General features: G+C 44.9%; 1 protein-coding gene across 3 annotated transcripts in view; it reads right to left on the bottom strand.

Annotated features, from left to right (window-relative positions):
* Igf1r (insulin like growth factor 1 receptor) overlaps positions 1–18,498 on the bottom strand; it is a 275,245-nt gene that overhangs the window by 51,108 nt on the left and 205,639 nt on the right. For all 3 annotated transcript variants that reach the window (XM_055623145.1, XM_055623143.1, XM_055623144.1), the window contains exons 3-5: positions 10,857–11,169; positions 6,169–6,320; positions 3,477–3,621 (exon numbers count right to left, since the gene is read on the bottom strand). In XM_055623145.1, the coding sequence (XP_055479120.1) occupies positions 3,477–3,621; positions 6,169–6,320; positions 10,857–11,169 (610 nt within the window). The remainder of the gene's footprint in view (positions 1–3,476; positions 3,622–6,168; positions 6,321–10,856; positions 11,170–18,498) is intronic.

Here is an 18,498-nt window from a genome sequence, read left to right as displayed (position 1 = left end):
CTTTAGAAGGATTACAGGCATTACGTCGTCATTTCCAATCCTCGCCATGTGCAGAAAGTACACAGAAATACTTAGAAAAGTACTCAAGCTAAAACCTGTAACTCCCTGTACCCCAAGTTTACTGTCTGACTTGGGGGTGAGGTTCAACCTGGTAAGGTGCTGCAGAACTTCCCTTCCCCCATAACTGTAATGTATCACACATTCCTGGAAACATGGGAGAGAGGTTATCTTAGCTTAAACCAATAGTTCCCTGAAATGAAATGTCAGACAGGCTCTGCTGACACACCTCTCCTCAGAAGCGCCAGTATGTCTGGTGGCTGACCTAAATGAAAAACCCCACACCTGCATGCTGCAATGCCTCCTGTAATTCTAGTTCCGCCCACCTCCTCAGTGTGGGAGATGGGCCCAGGATGTCACTCTTTGATCCTGTCTCTTCTGCTCTTGTGCGTTCCAGTCCTAGGAACCCCTCAAGGCCAGCAGTCCTCAGAGGCCTGTTTGACCTCCTCTGCCAGGTTCTTCCTCCGATTCCCAGAGCACCTTCTTTTTTTTCCCCCTGGGGCACTCTGCGAGCTGTGCTTTGCTCTGCCTGCATTCATCTGCTTATCACCATCCCTTCTTTCCTTTATTGAATAAATGAGGAAGAAGTGACGCGGCTGAGCCTGATACTATGCGAGAAGAGACAAAGGTGAGTTTGTTGCTACGGGTGACCCCTCCAACAGGGCTTGGGAGTTTATCTCAGGCGAAGGGAGGCAAACCAGGGATGGCTACTATGAGAGACCTAAGTGTCCTGGCCAGAGACAGCCTCTAAGCCAGTGGTTCTCAATCTGTGGGGAGCGACCCCCCTGGGATCATGCATCAGATATCCTCCATATCAGATATTTACATAAGGATTCGTAACAGTAGCAACATTACAGTTATGAACTAGCTGCAAAAATAATTTTATGGCTGGGGGGGGGGGTCACCACAACACAAGGAACTGTATTAAAGGGTCACAGCATTAGGAGGGCTGAGAACCACTGCATTCAGCAGCAGTCTCCAGGCCTCCCCTCCCTTCTAACAGCAGGGCGGGGCCCAAGGCTTTCCAGGGAAGCTCCCCAAAGACAAGCATCCTTAAAAAGACTTGGCTGATACATCGTGTCTAAGTTTCAAATAATGAAAAATATGCTGTAAATATTCTTGGGGAAAAAAAAAAAACCACAACAGCCTCCAATTTTCAGCTACATCTAAGTGCATGATACTTTTAGTTAACCCATAATGGTAATAATCCTAATAAAAATAATAATCCTAATAATAATCCTAATAATCCTAATAAAAATAATTAAAGCTTCTTCTCTACTTTCTATGCCTATCACTTGCTCAGTCTGAGAAGGGCGGGGAGGGGGAGAAACGTGTCTCTTTAAGCAACTAGCAAATCTGACAGACACTAATCTGCCAAAGAAAGAGTGTGTCTTGAAGCCAGGGATTCCAGAACACAGATCCACTGTGGGGGAAGTAATGAAACAAGACTGAGTTACTGTTCATTTTAAAATTTAATACACGCGACAAGGAACTAACAGTGGACATGGCCTCACGTAGGTGTAGCCATAGTAATGACTGAGACACTCTGGGCAGGGAACCTCGCAGCTGCCTAGATTTACAAGGTGGAAGGTGTTTTTCAGATGCTTCTGGTTACTGAAGACGGTGCTTTTCAAGGACAGGGTGAGCATCTCTCTCCTCTCTCGGGCTGTACCAGGGGACAGAACTTAGGACAGAGCTGGTCTGAGAAAAATTGGAGGCTGTGGAGAAAGCCTCACGCTACAATTGCATCCAGACACACTAGCAAGGACAAACATTCCTAGAATCTTCCCATCACTTTCTTCCTAAGGGAATTTATTCCTTAAGTGGTACATTTATAAGACTGCAAAGCTACACCAGAGCCATATAAAGTGGGCCATATAAAGGGGCCAGCAAAGATGCACACAGGCTGGAGGCGGGAGAAAAGCTGTGCATGCGTGCGGAAAGCCCCAGCTTATCTATCCTCTGTGGAGAAACCCATGGCTGCTTTAAAACCCAGCCTGTAAAGCATTTCTGTGCAGAAAGCAAAACCCCTACCAATACTACAACCTGGTCAATAAAAAAATGCTGAAAGCTAATCAACAGACAAGCTCTGCAAGTTGAGATATCTTTATAATAAAATGAACTGTCCATGCTTTGCAAGTCTTTACGCTTCTCTATCTGAGGAGGAGACGGCGCAGGTGTCAGATGGTTGCTCATCCCCGGAGCCTACAGAGGATGCACCTGGAATCTCAGTGCTTGGGAAGGACAGGGAACTAGATCTGACGATTGCCAGCCACTTAGTCTACAAACTGTTGATGTCCAAGTTAAGTGAGAGACAGCCTCAAAAGTAAGAGGGAGAAAGACATCCAGCGTCTCCCTGAACCCCCACAGGCTGGTGTGCACAAATGCGCCCATGTACATACACACTTACTGACATGCTCACACACACCAGTATTGTTCTATTGGTTTTATGACATTGAGCACAGCACACTGGAGCAGGTAAGTGTCAGATAAATCATGGTTTCCTTGGGAGTTAAACACTGCAGGTTGTCACCCTGGGACTATTGCTGACTGCTAACTCAGTGGTCTCACTGAGACACAATGTGGTGGTTTGGGTGAGAAATGTCACCTGTGGGATGACATATTTGAACACAGGTCCACAGCTGTTGGTGCTGTTTGGGGAGATTGTGGTGCTTTCGGGAGGTGCGGCCTTGATGGAGGAAGTGCATCAGGAGGTTGGGCTTTTGAGGGTTCATGGCCTCACCTCATTTCCAGCCTGCCTTTTCTGTGGCATGTTTGCAGTTAGGACATGTGAGCTCTACCCTTCTGTTTCCCCTTCTGGCTGCCATGCCTCCCCTGCTGTTACGGACTGTCTCCATTATAAGTTCCTTCTTCCACTAAATCATTTTTGGTCATGGTGTCTTATCACATCAACAAAAAGTAACTAATGTAATACGCCACCTGACTGACTAAACCATAGGAATGAAGATACCTACTTTACAAATTGGCAGTACCCTGAAGGTGGCCAAATCACAGCTCCATGTAGGACTTTGAGCAGAGAGGTAGCAGGGGCAAGCCCGGGGTTCCCGCTTAGCAACAAAAGGCTCTTATTGGGGTATGTAACCCAAGTAAGTTTGAGAAGTTACGTTACTTGGGGCTGTGAGATGGCTCAGCGGGAGAGGGTAAAAGCAGCGCTGCTAAGCATGAAGACCCAAGTTTGATCCCTGGGACTCACATCATGGAAGGACAGACTGACTCCCACAAGCTGCCTTCTGACACACACACACACACACACACACACACACACACACACACACACACACTCTCTCTCTCTCTCTCTCTCTCTTTCTCTCTCTCTCTCTCTCTCTCGCTCTCTTTCTCTCTACTGAAATGTAGAAAGAAGCACAGTTCACTTTGTAGAAGGAGAATACAGTACTTACCCTTCTAGCTGCTCCTCTCCTAAGATCAGACGGAGGTTCTTCAGGAAGGACAAGGAGACCAAGGCGTGGGAATGGCGGATCTTCACGTAGCCGGTCACCACCTCAATGAGCCCCATGAAGTTCTCCAGTTCTGAGGCTATGTTATCTAGAAAAGAAGGAGTCCGTGTCACTGAGTAGTCCTCTGGCCAGGTGGCCTATTATACTTGGATGCACACAGGTGTGGAGGAAATGCGAAGCAGGTCTTGTTTGGGGGAGCTCAGTGAGAAAGCTGGCACAGGACCAACCGTCACTGTGGAACACACAGTGTCTTCACTTTCCAACAGCCACGAGGGGACAAGATCTCTGAGGTGGGAAGGCAGACTTCTAGGAGGCTGGCTAGTGCAGTTGCCAAGCTGATTAACAGAACGTGAAATCAGAAATGCCAGGCCGCTAATTAGCCCCAGCTGACAAACCGAGGGAGCGCCTTTTAAATAAGCTCTGTAACAGGCAGTCCTGCCTCCACAGTGCCATGACGGGACGGAGCAAACCCTCCCCGTTTCAGCAGGAACTGCCTTTGCTGTACCTGCAGTTCCAAAGCTTTGGAAGTCTGTATTTAAAGATTCCAGGGCTGGGGGAAAACACACCAATATTACAGTAATGGTGCTTGCAGACAGTTACTCTTTTTCCACTGCTGAGACAGGGTTTCATGTATCCTAGACTGAAGATGACTTTGAACTTCTGATCCTCCTGCTCCCACTCCCTGGATATCTATACCTGACCTGCAAGTAGCTTAACAATAAATAAATAGATAGGTAAACAAACCAACAAATAAATAAATAACAAATCTCTAAGTTTTCTACTCGGCTCACACAATTACTTCTTTAAGCAGACAGTAGGCAGGAAAGTTGCTAATACAATATGACACAGAAACACTGAATTTTCTTTTATTTTGCTTATCCACCTTTCAACATAGTTAATACGAAATCTAAACTTCAGTTCAGCTCATGACGAAATTTGAAGACTGTGATAAATTAGATGAGGTCCACTAAATGAGATTTTACTATGTGAGATGGTTGATTTAGTAAAAGATTCTCCTTTGGTGTGATAAAAAGAATCAGAGGGCAAGGCTTTCCATTTATATTTATACTAGTCTTATAGAGGAGCGCCACAGACCCCCTTTCATTTGCAATATAGACAGTGCTCCTGATACGCCAATGGCTACAGGAAATTCAACCTGGAAAAAAAGAGTGGCTGCAGCTAATTCTCTTGTTTTATTCCCCAAGAATTGAACCTAGGACCCCAGTGTGTGCTCTGGCTAACCTGGAACTCACTCTGTAGGTCAGGCTATCCTTGAACTCACAGAGATCTGCCTGCCTCTGCCTTTTAAGTGCTGGGATAAAGGCATCCATTACCACACCCTGTGGATAATACTTCTTCATGGACTGAATTTACCTCCCACAACAGAAAGATATAAAACAGTAGGGTTTATGAATTTTTAAAAGGCATATCATAGGGATAAATAAACTGAAAAAAAAATAAATCTAGTATGAGCAAAAATACAAACTGGTTGGTATCATAAAGGTTAGAATTCTTGTGTGGCAAGTGAATAACTGTAATTAATAAAAAAAATAAATTTAAAATTTAAAAAAGAATTCTTGTGTGGAGAATAGGGTCCAAAGTAGAAGGATAAAGAGTAGGTAATAAAACTAAGGACTTATCAAACAAACAAACCCCCAAACCTACAAAGAAAGCACCACCACCAAAACAAAACAAACAAAAAAACATGTTTCTATTACTGCTACACTCTAAGAATATAATTCACTTATTTAACAACTATTTAGGGTCACTAAATAAGTAATAAGTAAATAGAAATACATTTTAAAAAATAGGATACCTTTTTCTCTCAAGCAATGAAAAACTTTCTTTCCCTAAAGATTTACCAATAAAGATTAGGATACAGTCTCCTGCCTGTAGTATTCTACCTTTTGAAACCTCCAGGAGGCAACCTAGTGGCCCCCATGACAGAGGACCAAGAGCGGTGTATCCAGGGGCCTTTCTCAGTCAGTCAAAGACTAGAGAGGAGAAGCCTGCAGGGTCATGCCACCACTGATGGGACATACTGTTGATGAATGCAACTTTAAAGCAGCACACCAGGAACACCGTCTATATTGCCAGTGAAAGGGAGCCTGCAGGACTCAGACCACAGCTTGAGGTGTGGATGGCATGTCTTTCTGGCTCTCAGAAGTAAACTAGATCATTCTTTAAGACTTCTAACAACCTAACTTAGTAAGTACCTTCCTTTGCTCAGCCTCCTCAGTAGAGGTAAGTAACCCAAAGGCTGTAGGCTGACAGATGTGTGAACTCAGCGGCAGCTAATGTGAGCTGGCTCATGCGTCTGATCCACTGGGGTCTGCTGAGGTTTGTGTGTGTCAGGATGGGCCTTTCCTACGTAAATTGTGAGTAGCAGAAAGTTGAGGCTGATCCTCTTTACCAGAAAAGATCCTGGGCTAATGGCTCAAATACAGGCTGCCTTTCAATCTGTATTTTATCTTTCAGGGAAACTCGTGAGAGAGACGTCACATAAGAGGCTTTATTTACATCCTATGCTGTTCTTCTAAGCCTGTATTTTGGTTGTGACTAAAGGACTGAGCCAGGAAGAGCATTGATGCAAGTAAACCAGGAGACGCGGCCGCTGGTCTGGCGGGATACTTACTGCCTCGTCGGATATTAATAAGCAGATTGCCCTTCAAGATGGTGCATCCTTGGAGCATCTGAGCGGAAGTAACTGAATCAATGGTTTTTGTTTTCTTTTCTTCGTCGCCGCAGACTTTGGGGCAGGGGCCTTCACAGGGGATACAGTACATGCTGTTGAAGATAAAGAGCAGCCCAAAAAGCACAGAATTGAGTTTATCTTCTTGCATTAAACAAAACAAAACAAAACAAAACAGAGAAGCAAGAAGGCCTTTTGTTTGTTATTACAGCAACATTTCATGAAAGAACCATGCTGAAACATCCAAGTGGTCGCATAGTATCTCCTATCAGGGCAAGCCATTCAAGCTGCAGCCACAAGGAGGGAACATATACTGTGGAAGAGGAAAGCATATTGCTCATTTCTAGACAAGAAGCATGTGGGTATCACAGGCTAGTGACTGGGTAGCCAGCTGGTCTACCTGGGTGACACAGACTCACAGAAAGGCACTCTGGGGCTCCAGAAAAACTGGGAGTGGTAGGGGAGGAAGAGCTGCATCTTGCCACTAACGGGAGTCTCATTCCCAATGTCAGAGTGCATAAAGCCCAGGAAAGGATTCAGACGGACACACTGCACAGCACAGATCCATTATTTTCTTGCTGAGTGAAATTATATCTTGACAGTGCTTTGTAGAAACTTGTAAACTGATCCAAACGTTTTGCTGCACACACAATGAAAGCCAGGAACTTCCTCTGCTCTGTAATGAGGTCCTGGTCCAAATGTGCCACACAGCGGCAGGAGCCAGAAAGACTGGTGTGCTTCCTGCCTATTGACCATCACTTAGGAAATGGCAGAGGAAAAAAGCTAAGCCTTGGGCCACACCTTTTGGGATCTTAGCTGTATACACACTCAGGACTGAGAAGCTGGTTTCTGAATGAGACTAATGACCCAACGTTCTGGAGGTATGGGGGGGGGTAGTGCTACATTTAAATTATCGTTCATGAATGAGCCTGTGAAACTTCATGAAGAGAAAGAAAATCAAGAGTAAAATTATGGCTGCTTTTACTAAAGTCCTCCACCTTCTCCCAAAGTACTACATACAACCTTGTTTTGTTTAAAAGCTGACAGGTAACCAGTAGTTCTTCAGTACCTTTCTCTTTCCTGCTAGGGGAGTGGGCTGAGGTTTTCACAGGGTCCCATGGGAACTGGACCAGCCAATGTGGGGGACAGTTGGCTTTCCGTAATACCATGTGCAACATGCTTATGGTGTTAGAATGAGAGTGGCTGCTGTAGGCCCACGTGTTTGTGTACTAAGTCCCTAGTTGGTAGAACTGTTTGGGAAGGATCAGGAGGTGTGCCACTGCGGTGGGTTTTAAGGTTTTGAAACACTCATGCTGAGCTCCCAGTATTTCCTTCTCCCTGTCATCTTGGATTCTACCCTTTTAAACCACAAGCCAAATTAAACAAACATACTGTTTTATAAGTTGCCACAGTCATGGCATTTTATCACAGCAATAGAAAAGTAACTAAGAGAGTTCTCATTTCTAGCCTTGGGAGGGGTTTTCTTCTCAACTTTCTTTGTGCTGTGTTTTTCTAATTTAACTACATACCACACAAAACCCAGCTCTCCCTTAAAACAAACAAACAAACAAACAAACAAACAAACAAGCAAGCAAACACATACTTTGGAATAACTACAGCTTCATACACAGAGTATGCAGAGATAGTACAGAGCACCCATGTACCCTTCGCCCAACTCTCCCAACTGTTGCTACATCTGACACACAATGACAGTACAGCAGTGAAAACTAAGAATGGCATGTGTGCGCGGTTCTGTGCATTTCTCCACCTGTTTAGATAGATTTGCAAAATCCACACTGTAGTCAAGATCCAGGACAACTCAAAGTCCACAAAGTCCCTATGTGTCACCCATTTGTGGCTACCCTCTGCCTGTCCCAGACCTCACTATCCCTAACGCCTGGTAATTGCTAAGCTGTTCTCTAAGTTCCATTTGGGAATAATACATAAATGCAATCACACAGTGCGCGACTTATGAGGTCGCTGTACTTCCCGTTGCAGAATATTCTCGAAACTAATCCTCTCTTCCCCTTGCTGAGTTAATACCCCATGTGTGGATGTACCGCAGCCTGCTTTACTGCTTACCTTTTATAGGACACCCAAGTTGTCCTCGCTTCCTGGTAGTACAAATACAGTTAAGAACATCTATGTGAAGTAAATGTTCAGGGTCAACAGGGTTGTAAGGTAACACTATGCTTGTTCCTTCCCCATCTTTTATTCAAATAGACAAATCTGAACCACCCTTGAATCCTTTGTTAAAACGTCTAGGAATCATTTAGCACTTAAAAATGCTTTTTACAAGGACTCATTCTGATTACATATTTACAGTTCAAGCGTCCTAAAATTCACTCTGCTACAGACAAAGAATAAACAGTATTTAAAAAATACTTTCATGTACATGCTAAATAGGCTTCAAAGGTTCAGAGAGAAACAGCTATTATTTCTTGATGGGGTTTTACTTTGTTATAGACGGTGAGAAAGAGCAGGGAGCAAGACCACACTGCTGGGAAGGAGAGCCAGCTCCTATGGACACTAAGCATCCTCCCTATGCTGGAGCACAGCTGAATGCCTTTGAGGAGAGACAGGAAATAAACCTGCAGGTCAAATATGATACCATAGTTTTTAGCAATCAGGCATTTCCACCAGCCTGCCCTCAGATTAAATCATCCAGCACCACCAGGTCCGCCGGGTGTGGTACAGAAAAGCACCCCCACCAGCCCAGATTTCTCTCTCTTGTTCCCTGTTCTCTTCAGTCTCTCCCAAGCCCCCTCCCTCGTTTCCTTTTTTGCCTGTCTGCCTCTCCCTCTCCCTCATGTCCCCACTTTGAGATGGCCTTCTGCTCTCTCCCCTTTCGTAATAAACCTGCTATATTAGATCTGCTGTGTAGCATAAGATCTTCTTAGTGGCACACCTTGGCACGGCCGCCAAAGGTGCTCCACATTTCACTGCTTTATCCCATTAATATTGAGTTCACTGAGCAGCTCTCCCCCCACCGGCCAGCTATCCCTCACTGCTCCCAGCCCTAGAATGAAGGCAGTGTCTGGACTGTGGTCGAGCATCTTACTGCCAGACGCTGGTGTTTGGCTCAAGATGTGGACTGATACAGCCATTTTATATCCTAAGATTGTGACTGGATCTGGCGTGCTCTCCAAGGCCCATTCTGTAATGGCTTAATCATCAGCTTGACAAGGTAGGGCATACTGGGAGGTCTGCCAGTCCTTGGCACATGCCAAAAGCAACAGAACCAATTGACTTCGGATCAAATCCTCCAAAATCATGAGCTAAAACCAATTATCATTATCAATATCATCATCATCATCCTCCTCCTTTCTTCTTTTAAATAAACCGATTACCTCAAGTATTTTGTTACAGTAGGAGAAAGTTGACCAACAGAGACTGGCAACACATGAGTAAAATAATGGAAGACTTATTTTTGGTAGACTATATTATACAATTCTGAGTCACTGTAGTCCCTGGCTTACTTAACCATTTAAAAATATTTAATCTCTTCCCTTTTACTGTTATAATGGTACAGAAATTAAAACAGATAGGACTTTACATTAGCATTATGAAAGAAAAAATTCAATCTTTGATTTGATCCAGCTTATAGTAGACACAGCCAAACATTACAGAAAAATAATCCAAAATCCTCTTATTGAAGATGAGCTGGACATCTTTTATAGAAAGCGACTAAAGCAAAACTATTCTTTGTAGCAAAACTATGCATCTGGCACTTATAGAATTGTTAGCAATGCTGGAGGCTGGACCTAGGGCCTTCTATGTACCAGGGATTGGGTCTATGGCCTCCCACAGGATGGAGTCTAGATCTAAGACCTCCAATAGGCTGGAGACTGGTTCAAGGGCATTCCACAGCTAAGTATGAGCTGCGTTCAGAGGTTCCCAGCTGTGTGCTGAGGGATTCAGAAAGGTGTATGTGTATACAGCATAGGAGGCAGGGAATGAGTTATAACAGAACCTTCCCTCACTCTATTCAGGGCAGGGTAACAGAACCCCCAGACCTCTGATTGTCCTTTGTTTCCAGAGTGATAACATCCCGTCTTCAAGAATATCAGCCCATGACAAGTTTGTGGAAGTACCAGTTGTTCAGTCGCGAACATCTCCACTTCCACAGTGCAGCCTCAGAGTGTAGAAAGAAAAGCCAGTGGTCACAAAGACAGCCGAAGGCACTGAAGCTTAGAGGAAGAGCTGGCAGAAAAACATGGCTGACCTGACTGCTAGTTCATGCTCAGAGCTCAGGCTTATACTGCCTCTTACACTGCCAAAGCTTTCTTTCACTGGGCTAGAGTAGCAAACTGTAGGGGAGTGTCTGCAGTTACCATCTCCACCTCTCACACTTTATTAGCTCTGATGGCGCACGGAGAGCGACGCTATCTGGACACCTGGCCAGCAGGCCAATTCTTACTCTTACTCTGATGCTAGCAAGGCGCTTTCCAAGAAAAGTTAGTAAGCCAACAAGTAAGAAATGAAACAGACCCCACCACACCAAGATTCTCATTAAAACAAGCTCAGCCAGGCTCTCCAACAGACCCATCTGGATGAACCTCTGCATGGTCCTACCCCTCTGTCAAATGCAGCAAGGTACCCTCCTGGGTCTGGGGACAAGAGCCACTGACCTCTGGGTGCTGTTGCGGATGAATCCTGAGGGACACTCCTGCATACATTCGCCATCATGGATGACGAAGCCATCGGAGTCACTGCTCTCAGCGTTGGGGATGTTGGCGCAGAAATCACGGTCCACACAGCGCCAGCCCTCGAACCGGTAGGTGCCAGGTGGGCAGGCAGGCACACACACGCCTTTGTAGTAGTAGTGTCGGCAGGCCACGCAAGTTGTGTTGTCGTCAGGGGTATGGCAGCTGCCTAGGCACTCTGGGTGGCAGCATTCATTGTTCTCGGTGCATGCTCGCTTCCCGCACACACTTGGGCACACTGTGGGGACAGAGGAAGAGGGTGGTGAGATGAAGGACTTACAGCCTTCCCTAGGTCATCTGCCACCAGCACATTAGATGATGTGCCAGACACAGGCTCGGAATGGCACACCGTCTCTGAAATCTGCACAGATAATACCATCCCCATATCCCACACATGAAAAAGACACAACACATCCCAAGACCATTTTCTCCTATGAATAACCTAGTTTGCTATGGGATGAGCCATTAGCTTCTAATAGCCCTGACCTCTTTAATCAGCTGTAAAACAGGGTGACTGCCCCCATAAAAAGGGAGCCTGTGGCACAGGTGAACAACAGAGAAATACAGACAAGATGTGCCACTAGTACTACAAAAGGCACCATGTTCTTCAGCCCTCCTTCTGTATGAAGAATCCATTCTAAGTGATTTAGAGAGAAGGCGTAGCAAGTGTGCTGGCCGGAAGGAGAAACGCCCCATACAGGCTCATGGATTTGAGCAATGAGACCCTGGTTGGTGGTCTGTTTGGGAGGGACAGGCGCCTTTAGGAGAGAGAGCCCTGCCCCGCCGGAGGGAGGGAGGAAGTACTTTGCTGAGGTAAAGGAGGTTTTATAGCCTGGACACACTTCTCTATTTCCTGTGTGTGCGTGAAATGTGATCACGGTTTTCCTGCCCCACAGGCCCACCTCATGGTCCTGAAGCCGTGGCCTCCCCACTGTGATGGACCCCACCTCCTCTGGAACTGTATGCCAAGAGTAACTTTTTCTTCTCTAACTTACTTTCTATCGGTATTTTTTTTTTTTTTTTTTAAATCACAGCAACAGAAAAGTAACAAATACAACATGACAGTGGTCAAAACTTCTAAGTTACAGCAAACTATAGCCACATATTTTACAGCAATGTGTGGCTGCAGCCGCTCTCTTCTCGAACTCTAGAAAAGGAACGCAAGGCTATGGAGGAGGGACTACTCTTCGCTGTAGGTGCAAAACTGCTCGTTTGCTCTAGAGGATGAAGCTCACAATAAAAGGTCTTTGGTAACGCCTGTGCCTACTTGTACCATCTCAAAGCCTCTACCCCAGAAAGGCGAAGACAGTAACTTCTCTGCCAATACAACAGTGAGACCACAAGCACGTCACAGATCACATGGTACAGAATGGTAGAACACAGAGCCTCTGCACCCCAGGGCCATCTACTGTAAGCCTGGCTAAGTTAAAGGCCCAGTCAGTGCCCACAGATCTTCCTTTCACACCCCAAACAGATGATCTGCTGTGCATTTCCATAAATTTGTCCATACTCTGCTGTGTATAATTACGTCCCTGTGAGCCTTACTCGTGAACGACAAACTATAAACCAACAAACTATGAAATCTGGTTAGCATTACATGCACCCTATTTTTTTTTAAGGGGCATTGTTGGGAAACATTACAAAACTATATAAATATAACTGTGATGTAACAGTGAGTCAAGGTTCCATGTTTTTCTTAAAAACCAAAAACCAGAACACACCAAAACCCAAACCAAAACCCAAACCCAACAAGTCCCAGTAATCACAGTTAACAAAAAGAACACACGAATTCATCTGCCCCCAAACAGCTAAGCATGTGGTCTTTTCCGGATCCTTCCACGTCTGTGCATGCGCGTGTAAATACAAACATTTGCAAGTAAAGACCAAGCCACGCAGAAAGCACTCCTGAGACCTGACTGTGAATCGCACCACCATGTAACAGTGCCATGACACCTGCCATGATAGCCATGTCCAAGCGTCTAGTGAACCCTCGATTCCTACTGATCCATGAGCACAGCCATCTTTGTGGGCACTTCTGCATGACATCAGACTCAGTTTTCAGAACTGACTGTGCCAAGCCAGCCTGTCCTCTGAAGTCTCACACCAGTCTGTCACATCCAGGAATTCCTGTGTCATTGCATTTAAAAACAGACACCAGAACGTCAACACGTAAATCAGTAAATCAGTAGCATCACCTCATATGAAAGCCAGAAAGTTTTCATGACACTACCAAGGCATAAATAATCTGGCCTTCTTCTCTGGCCAGGGACCATCTACTGTAAGCTAAGTTAAAGGCCCGGTCAGTGACCATAGATCCACCATACACACCCCAACAGATGATCTGCTGTGCATTTCCATAAGTATATCCATATTCTGCTGTGTATAATTAAGTCCCTGTGAGAAGCATCAGGGCCTTTCTCTCCCCATTCCCACCCCGATCATTTCCCCCTGCAGGAGTTTTGGGTAGTTAGCTGGGTATACTGTCCTCTCTTTGGCTCCTATGCCTCCTATCCTCCACTGTGGCTAGAATATGACCATGTGTTTAAAGTTCTATGTCATGAGATATAAGCAAAAATTTTACTAGTGCTTCCTCGAACACTCCTTTAAAATCACAATACTTATCTGGGCACAATGGCACACACCTGTAATCCTAGTACTCAGGGAGGCAGAGGCAGGTGTATCTCTATGAGTTTGATGCCAGCAAAATCAAGTCAAAATCAAGTTAAGTCAAGGATAGCCAAGGCTACAAAGAAAGATCCTGTCATGAAAAAAAAAAAAAAAAATCTGTCCTTCTTTCTCCTTGCTGGCTATAACACAGAAATAATGTATGGATATTCAGGCAGCCATCTTGGACCATGAGGCAACACAGTGTGAGATCAAAGAAACTTGGCTGGAGTCTCTAGATCAGTGGTTCTTAACCTATGGGTCACAACACCTTTAGACAATCACATATCAGATAATCTACATTATCAGATATTTACATTATGATACATAACAGTAGCACAATTACTAGTCATTATAACAGTAGCAAAGTTATAACATAGCAACAAAATCATTTTATGGCTGGAGGTCACCACAACATGAATTAAAGGGTCACAGCATGAGGAAGGTTGAGAACCATTGCTCTAGACTAACACTGGGTTGCTAACCTTTGAACTTCTTCAGGTGAAGAGAATCAGCTTTCAATCTACTACATTCAACTGAACTGATCACACACAGACTTGTCTTCAGAGCTATGCACAACAGAAGGTGGAAAGTCGCAGCTGGTTTATGACATTTGTTTACTGTAACTAGCTTCTGGCTGTTTCTGAACATCATTCTAGCTCACAAACAGGAGTTAGTTATCTCTGGTCAGACCAAAAGAGAAAAATGCTGCAGAAGCCCCTAATGCCATATAGAGACTGTTTATTGTAGCAATTATCTTGAAGACAGTAAAACAGAGCTCACTTAGCAGCCTACCAGGGTATCACTGAACTTTCACTCAAAGACATAGAAAAATGACATAGTTGAAGATGATGCAGTTTGATGATTTCATTAACTATATACATTGTACAAGTCACGTCAAGTTTCGAGATCTAAATGAAGTTGTTTGTGTTGATTTCCATTTTCAATCCATCAATGACAGAAGTGAACTGATCTATTCTGTGTTTATTTTCCCACCCAGTATTTACCGCATGTGTGCTGCACCTGTGTGCCAAGCAATGTCCACCCTGTCCATGACCTCCACAAAGGACACCACACAGGGAAGCAGAAGGAGTAGGCACATCGTGTTCCTAATGCCTTGGGTGCCTGGAACGGTCTCTGAAGACAAGGAGATTGGCACTGCAAGCAGAAGGATGACGGGGTGGGGCATCAGGATCAAAAGGATCTCACATGTAAACACCAGCTGGGATGGTGCTGGGAACCAAATGGGGCCAGCTCAAAGAGTCACACAGGCCCACCAAACGGTGGAGAGCAGGACATCACTCAGGGCTTTAGGCAAGGGTTAGGTTTTCACACTAGAAAAGTCATCATGTAGCATAGCACTGGCTGATAACCAGAGTGGGCAGAATAGGCAGGAGAAGAACGGCCAGAGGAGAGGGATCTGCTGCCGATTAGGCCATCCCTCTATGGCTTACACAGCATAACAGAGTCACAAAGTTCAATAAAACAAGCTAAAAGCTCTATTTAGGAGCCATTCCAGCCATCCAACACCATGCTCTGTGATTAGAGGAAGAGATAACTGATTAGGAATCTCACCATTATCAGCAGAGATTATTAATGAGGTCAAATGTCAACTCATGGAGCCCTTTACTTACATAGGAAAAAAAAACCTAACATATCACAACAGATAATAAGGTCAAATAACTAATGTGGTAATAAAAGCCCATATCATGTAAAAGCAGGGAAAAATAACCTGTGCACTGTCTTGAATCAGTTACCTCCAAATGTAAATGCTACAGTGTCCCCGGATGAGAAATAGGAATAGAAATAGAAATAAATACCTGACAAGGGACTTGTTAAATGTGAAGTGTGCTGAGCCCTGTTCCATGCTTATGATGAGGATCTTCCTCCCAACCAGTAATCAAAAACCTTGTCTTGACAGTAAGAACTATTCTTTTGAGGCACATTCCAGATCAGTGGGCCCCCACCAGATCAATGGGCCCTTAACACCAAGTGAGGCCAACTGTGAACAAATGCACATCTAACATTCTGTACGGTGGAGACGAAAGGGGTATGCAGAGAGAAGGGGAGAAGATGGAAGAGAGCCAACTTGTTGGCGAGAGGACGGACTCCAAAAATCTGTGGTGGCTACAGGGAGGAAAGCGGTGTTCTTCTCTCTACAGCACAGAGGATTCCGGGAGGCAGCAAGGGAAGGAATACAGGGATGCCTGGGATTAGAGAGTCCTGGAGCGAGCCTCAGAAGCCTGCTGTAAATTTTTGTCTCATCTCGATGTATATAAATATTATTAGTGTTCAGGACTATTAAGGGATTTCTTGAAAAGCCCCGGGCAGTGTGTCTCGCCAGCAGATGGATGGCTGCTCTACATGAGTGCCAAAACTTAAAATTTAGTGCAGTAACCAAATTTCCAATTACAGCCCTGTGGGGGAAAGAAGCCGACCTCTTCCCCTAGCTCTCGAGGAGGAGCACACACTCAGTTAAAGGGCAGCCCGACCTTAGAAGGAGGAAATAGAAGCTGTACCCTAATGCACACGCACACAGGAGAGCAAAATGGTCATGAGACCATTCTATACCTTGGAATTCATTTGTACAGGGATGACAATAAAAAAAAAAACCTCAATGCAACTGTCAGAAAAGCCATAATACATCCTGTGTCAACCACCAGAAAGACAGGTTCAGGGTCAGAGTGCATACATTTAGGAATTCCCCTTTATTTCTTTAGCAAAGAAGAACGAATCTCTTGCACCAGCCTTTAACTCTCTTCCTCCCTGGGTCCTTGCATTTATTAGTTTTTTTTTCTCCCCAATTTGCTTTTGTCAGTAAATTCTTTACTGACTGCAAGCTCTGAGAAGCTACATCTTCAAAGTACATGATGCTGAAGTGCTTTGCTAAGCCCCAACTTTTCACAAGGAAAGAGGAGTGCTCTGGCCACACAAGGTTTGTACCATACAACTAATTTTAAGCCAAATGCCTGCTGAGCGACAGCACTGGTCTGTAAACGTTCAAACAAGTTAAGCTTCTGAAACAAACACGGAAGGAGGAAGAAGTAACAGAAGCTGCAGAACAGAAGGACGGAAACATTAGACAAGAAAGGTGGGAAAGCCTGGGGATAAAGCAGAGGCCTGTGAAGTGAGTGGGAGCTAACAGGTGCTCTGGGTATCGTCGGACTCCATGGGGAGTTCAGCTCTGAACATCGTATTCATTTCTAGCCCAAAAATCTAGTTTGGGGTTAAAAAGCCACTTTGTTATCAGCCTGTAAGTCCCTCTGGCAAGAATCCACACATACTTTGGAATCCCCCTCATAAGATTTCCATGGGGTTCCCCAGACTTGAACCTGAGCCCACGAGACCTGCTCAAAATGAGCCCTTTTCACTTCCTTACCCCTACCAGGAACACTATGGAGGAGAGTGCAGTTAAGCCTTGAATGGACTTGTGACTAATTTTGGGGGCATCTTGCCCAGTAGCTAACACGTAAAACCCTCCTCCGAGCTTTCTCTCCTCTTCCCTTTCTTCTTTTCCCACAAGCTTAATTGGGAGTCAATCTGGCTCCTTCCAAAGTAAGAGGATATACAATATGCAGGACCATAATGATAATAATGTATTTGTTTTTAAAGACATATATTTTATTTTATGTGCATGAGTTTTGCCTGTATGTATGTATGCATGCATGCCACCTTCATGTCTAGTACCCAGAGGTTAGAAGAAGGTGTCAGATTCCCTGGAGGTGGAGTTACAGATGGTTGTGAACCAATCGTGTTGGTGCTGGGAACCCAATCTGGGTCTCCAGCAAGAGCAACAAGTATGAACAACCACCGAGCTACCTCTCCAGTCTCCTGGTAATGTAGGTGTAGAGTTCTCAGACTCAAGCACGGTGCCAAGGGCCCAAGGACAGAGTTTAACCAAGGATCTTTGGTCCTCAAATTAACCAGCAAGGAGACTGTTCAAGATGCTTGCTTGCATGCCTCGCTGCCTTTCAAGGAAGGCAGAGATGGAGTAGGGAACTAAGGATTCTTTGTAGTTTGGTTACAAGTTCTAGTTTTCAAAGAACGAGTGTCTTTAAAGGGAAGAACTGTGTCTGACTAAAGAGAAGGGGCAAGGGACCCATGGAGGGAACGGAGAGGAGAGCACCTAGCTGGGGTCCACACCAGGCTCATCTTACAAGCACATCACAACGTTCTCAATTTATAAAACAGTTTCCATCTGCCCTCCTACATTATCTCTCTTCTCACACTTTCCCCTACTCCTATCACCTCTGGCAAAGATATTACTATGACCTGACTATATCTCTCAAAACAAAAACCAAAAAAACACATTGCAATGTGGCTATTACCATTATGGTGTTAAGACAGGAAATCCAACTAAACTTCCTATGTTGGAGGTAGGGCCTTTGGGAGAAAAATCAGCATCAGATGAAGTCACAAGGGTGGGACATCATTATGGCCGTAGCGGCTTTATTGTAAGGAGGGGGAGAGCAGGCAAGCTCAGCATGTGACGCCTTGGCCATGTCACAATGCAGTAGGGAAGTCCTCATTAAGAGGCTGACACCATGTTCTTAGACTCCTCAGTCTCCAGAACTATGGAAAAAGGTATTTTCTTTGTAAATTACCCAGCATCGAGTGTGTCAAGTAAGACAAGTTTACATCAATAGAAATGATGTACCAAGCGAGGCTTCTTGGGCTCACAGAACCACTGTGCTGCATCCAGCAAAGTCTGCAGGCTCAGATCAGAGTAAAACTAAACAGTGCTATACACACAGAGAGGGGAGGGAGTGAGAGTAGGAGAGACGGAGACTGAGAATAAGAATGAGGAAGAATGAGAATGCTTTCTTCAGAAGGAGGACACAAGAACCTAAGGTGCATATGGTCTTTGCAATGTCAGAAGGAGAACTCCACTGCCTCACTGAGT

Source organism: Psammomys obesus, unplaced genomic scaffold, assembly GCF_907164565.1.
Source record: "Psammomys obesus unplaced genomic scaffold, mPsaObe1.curated_primary_1811, whole genome shotgun sequence".
Lineage (NCBI taxonomy): Eukaryota > Metazoa > Chordata > Mammalia > Rodentia > Muridae > Psammomys > Psammomys obesus.
The sequence above is the reverse complement of the archived record's forward strand: the minus strand, read 5'-3'. Positions and strand labels throughout refer to the sequence as shown.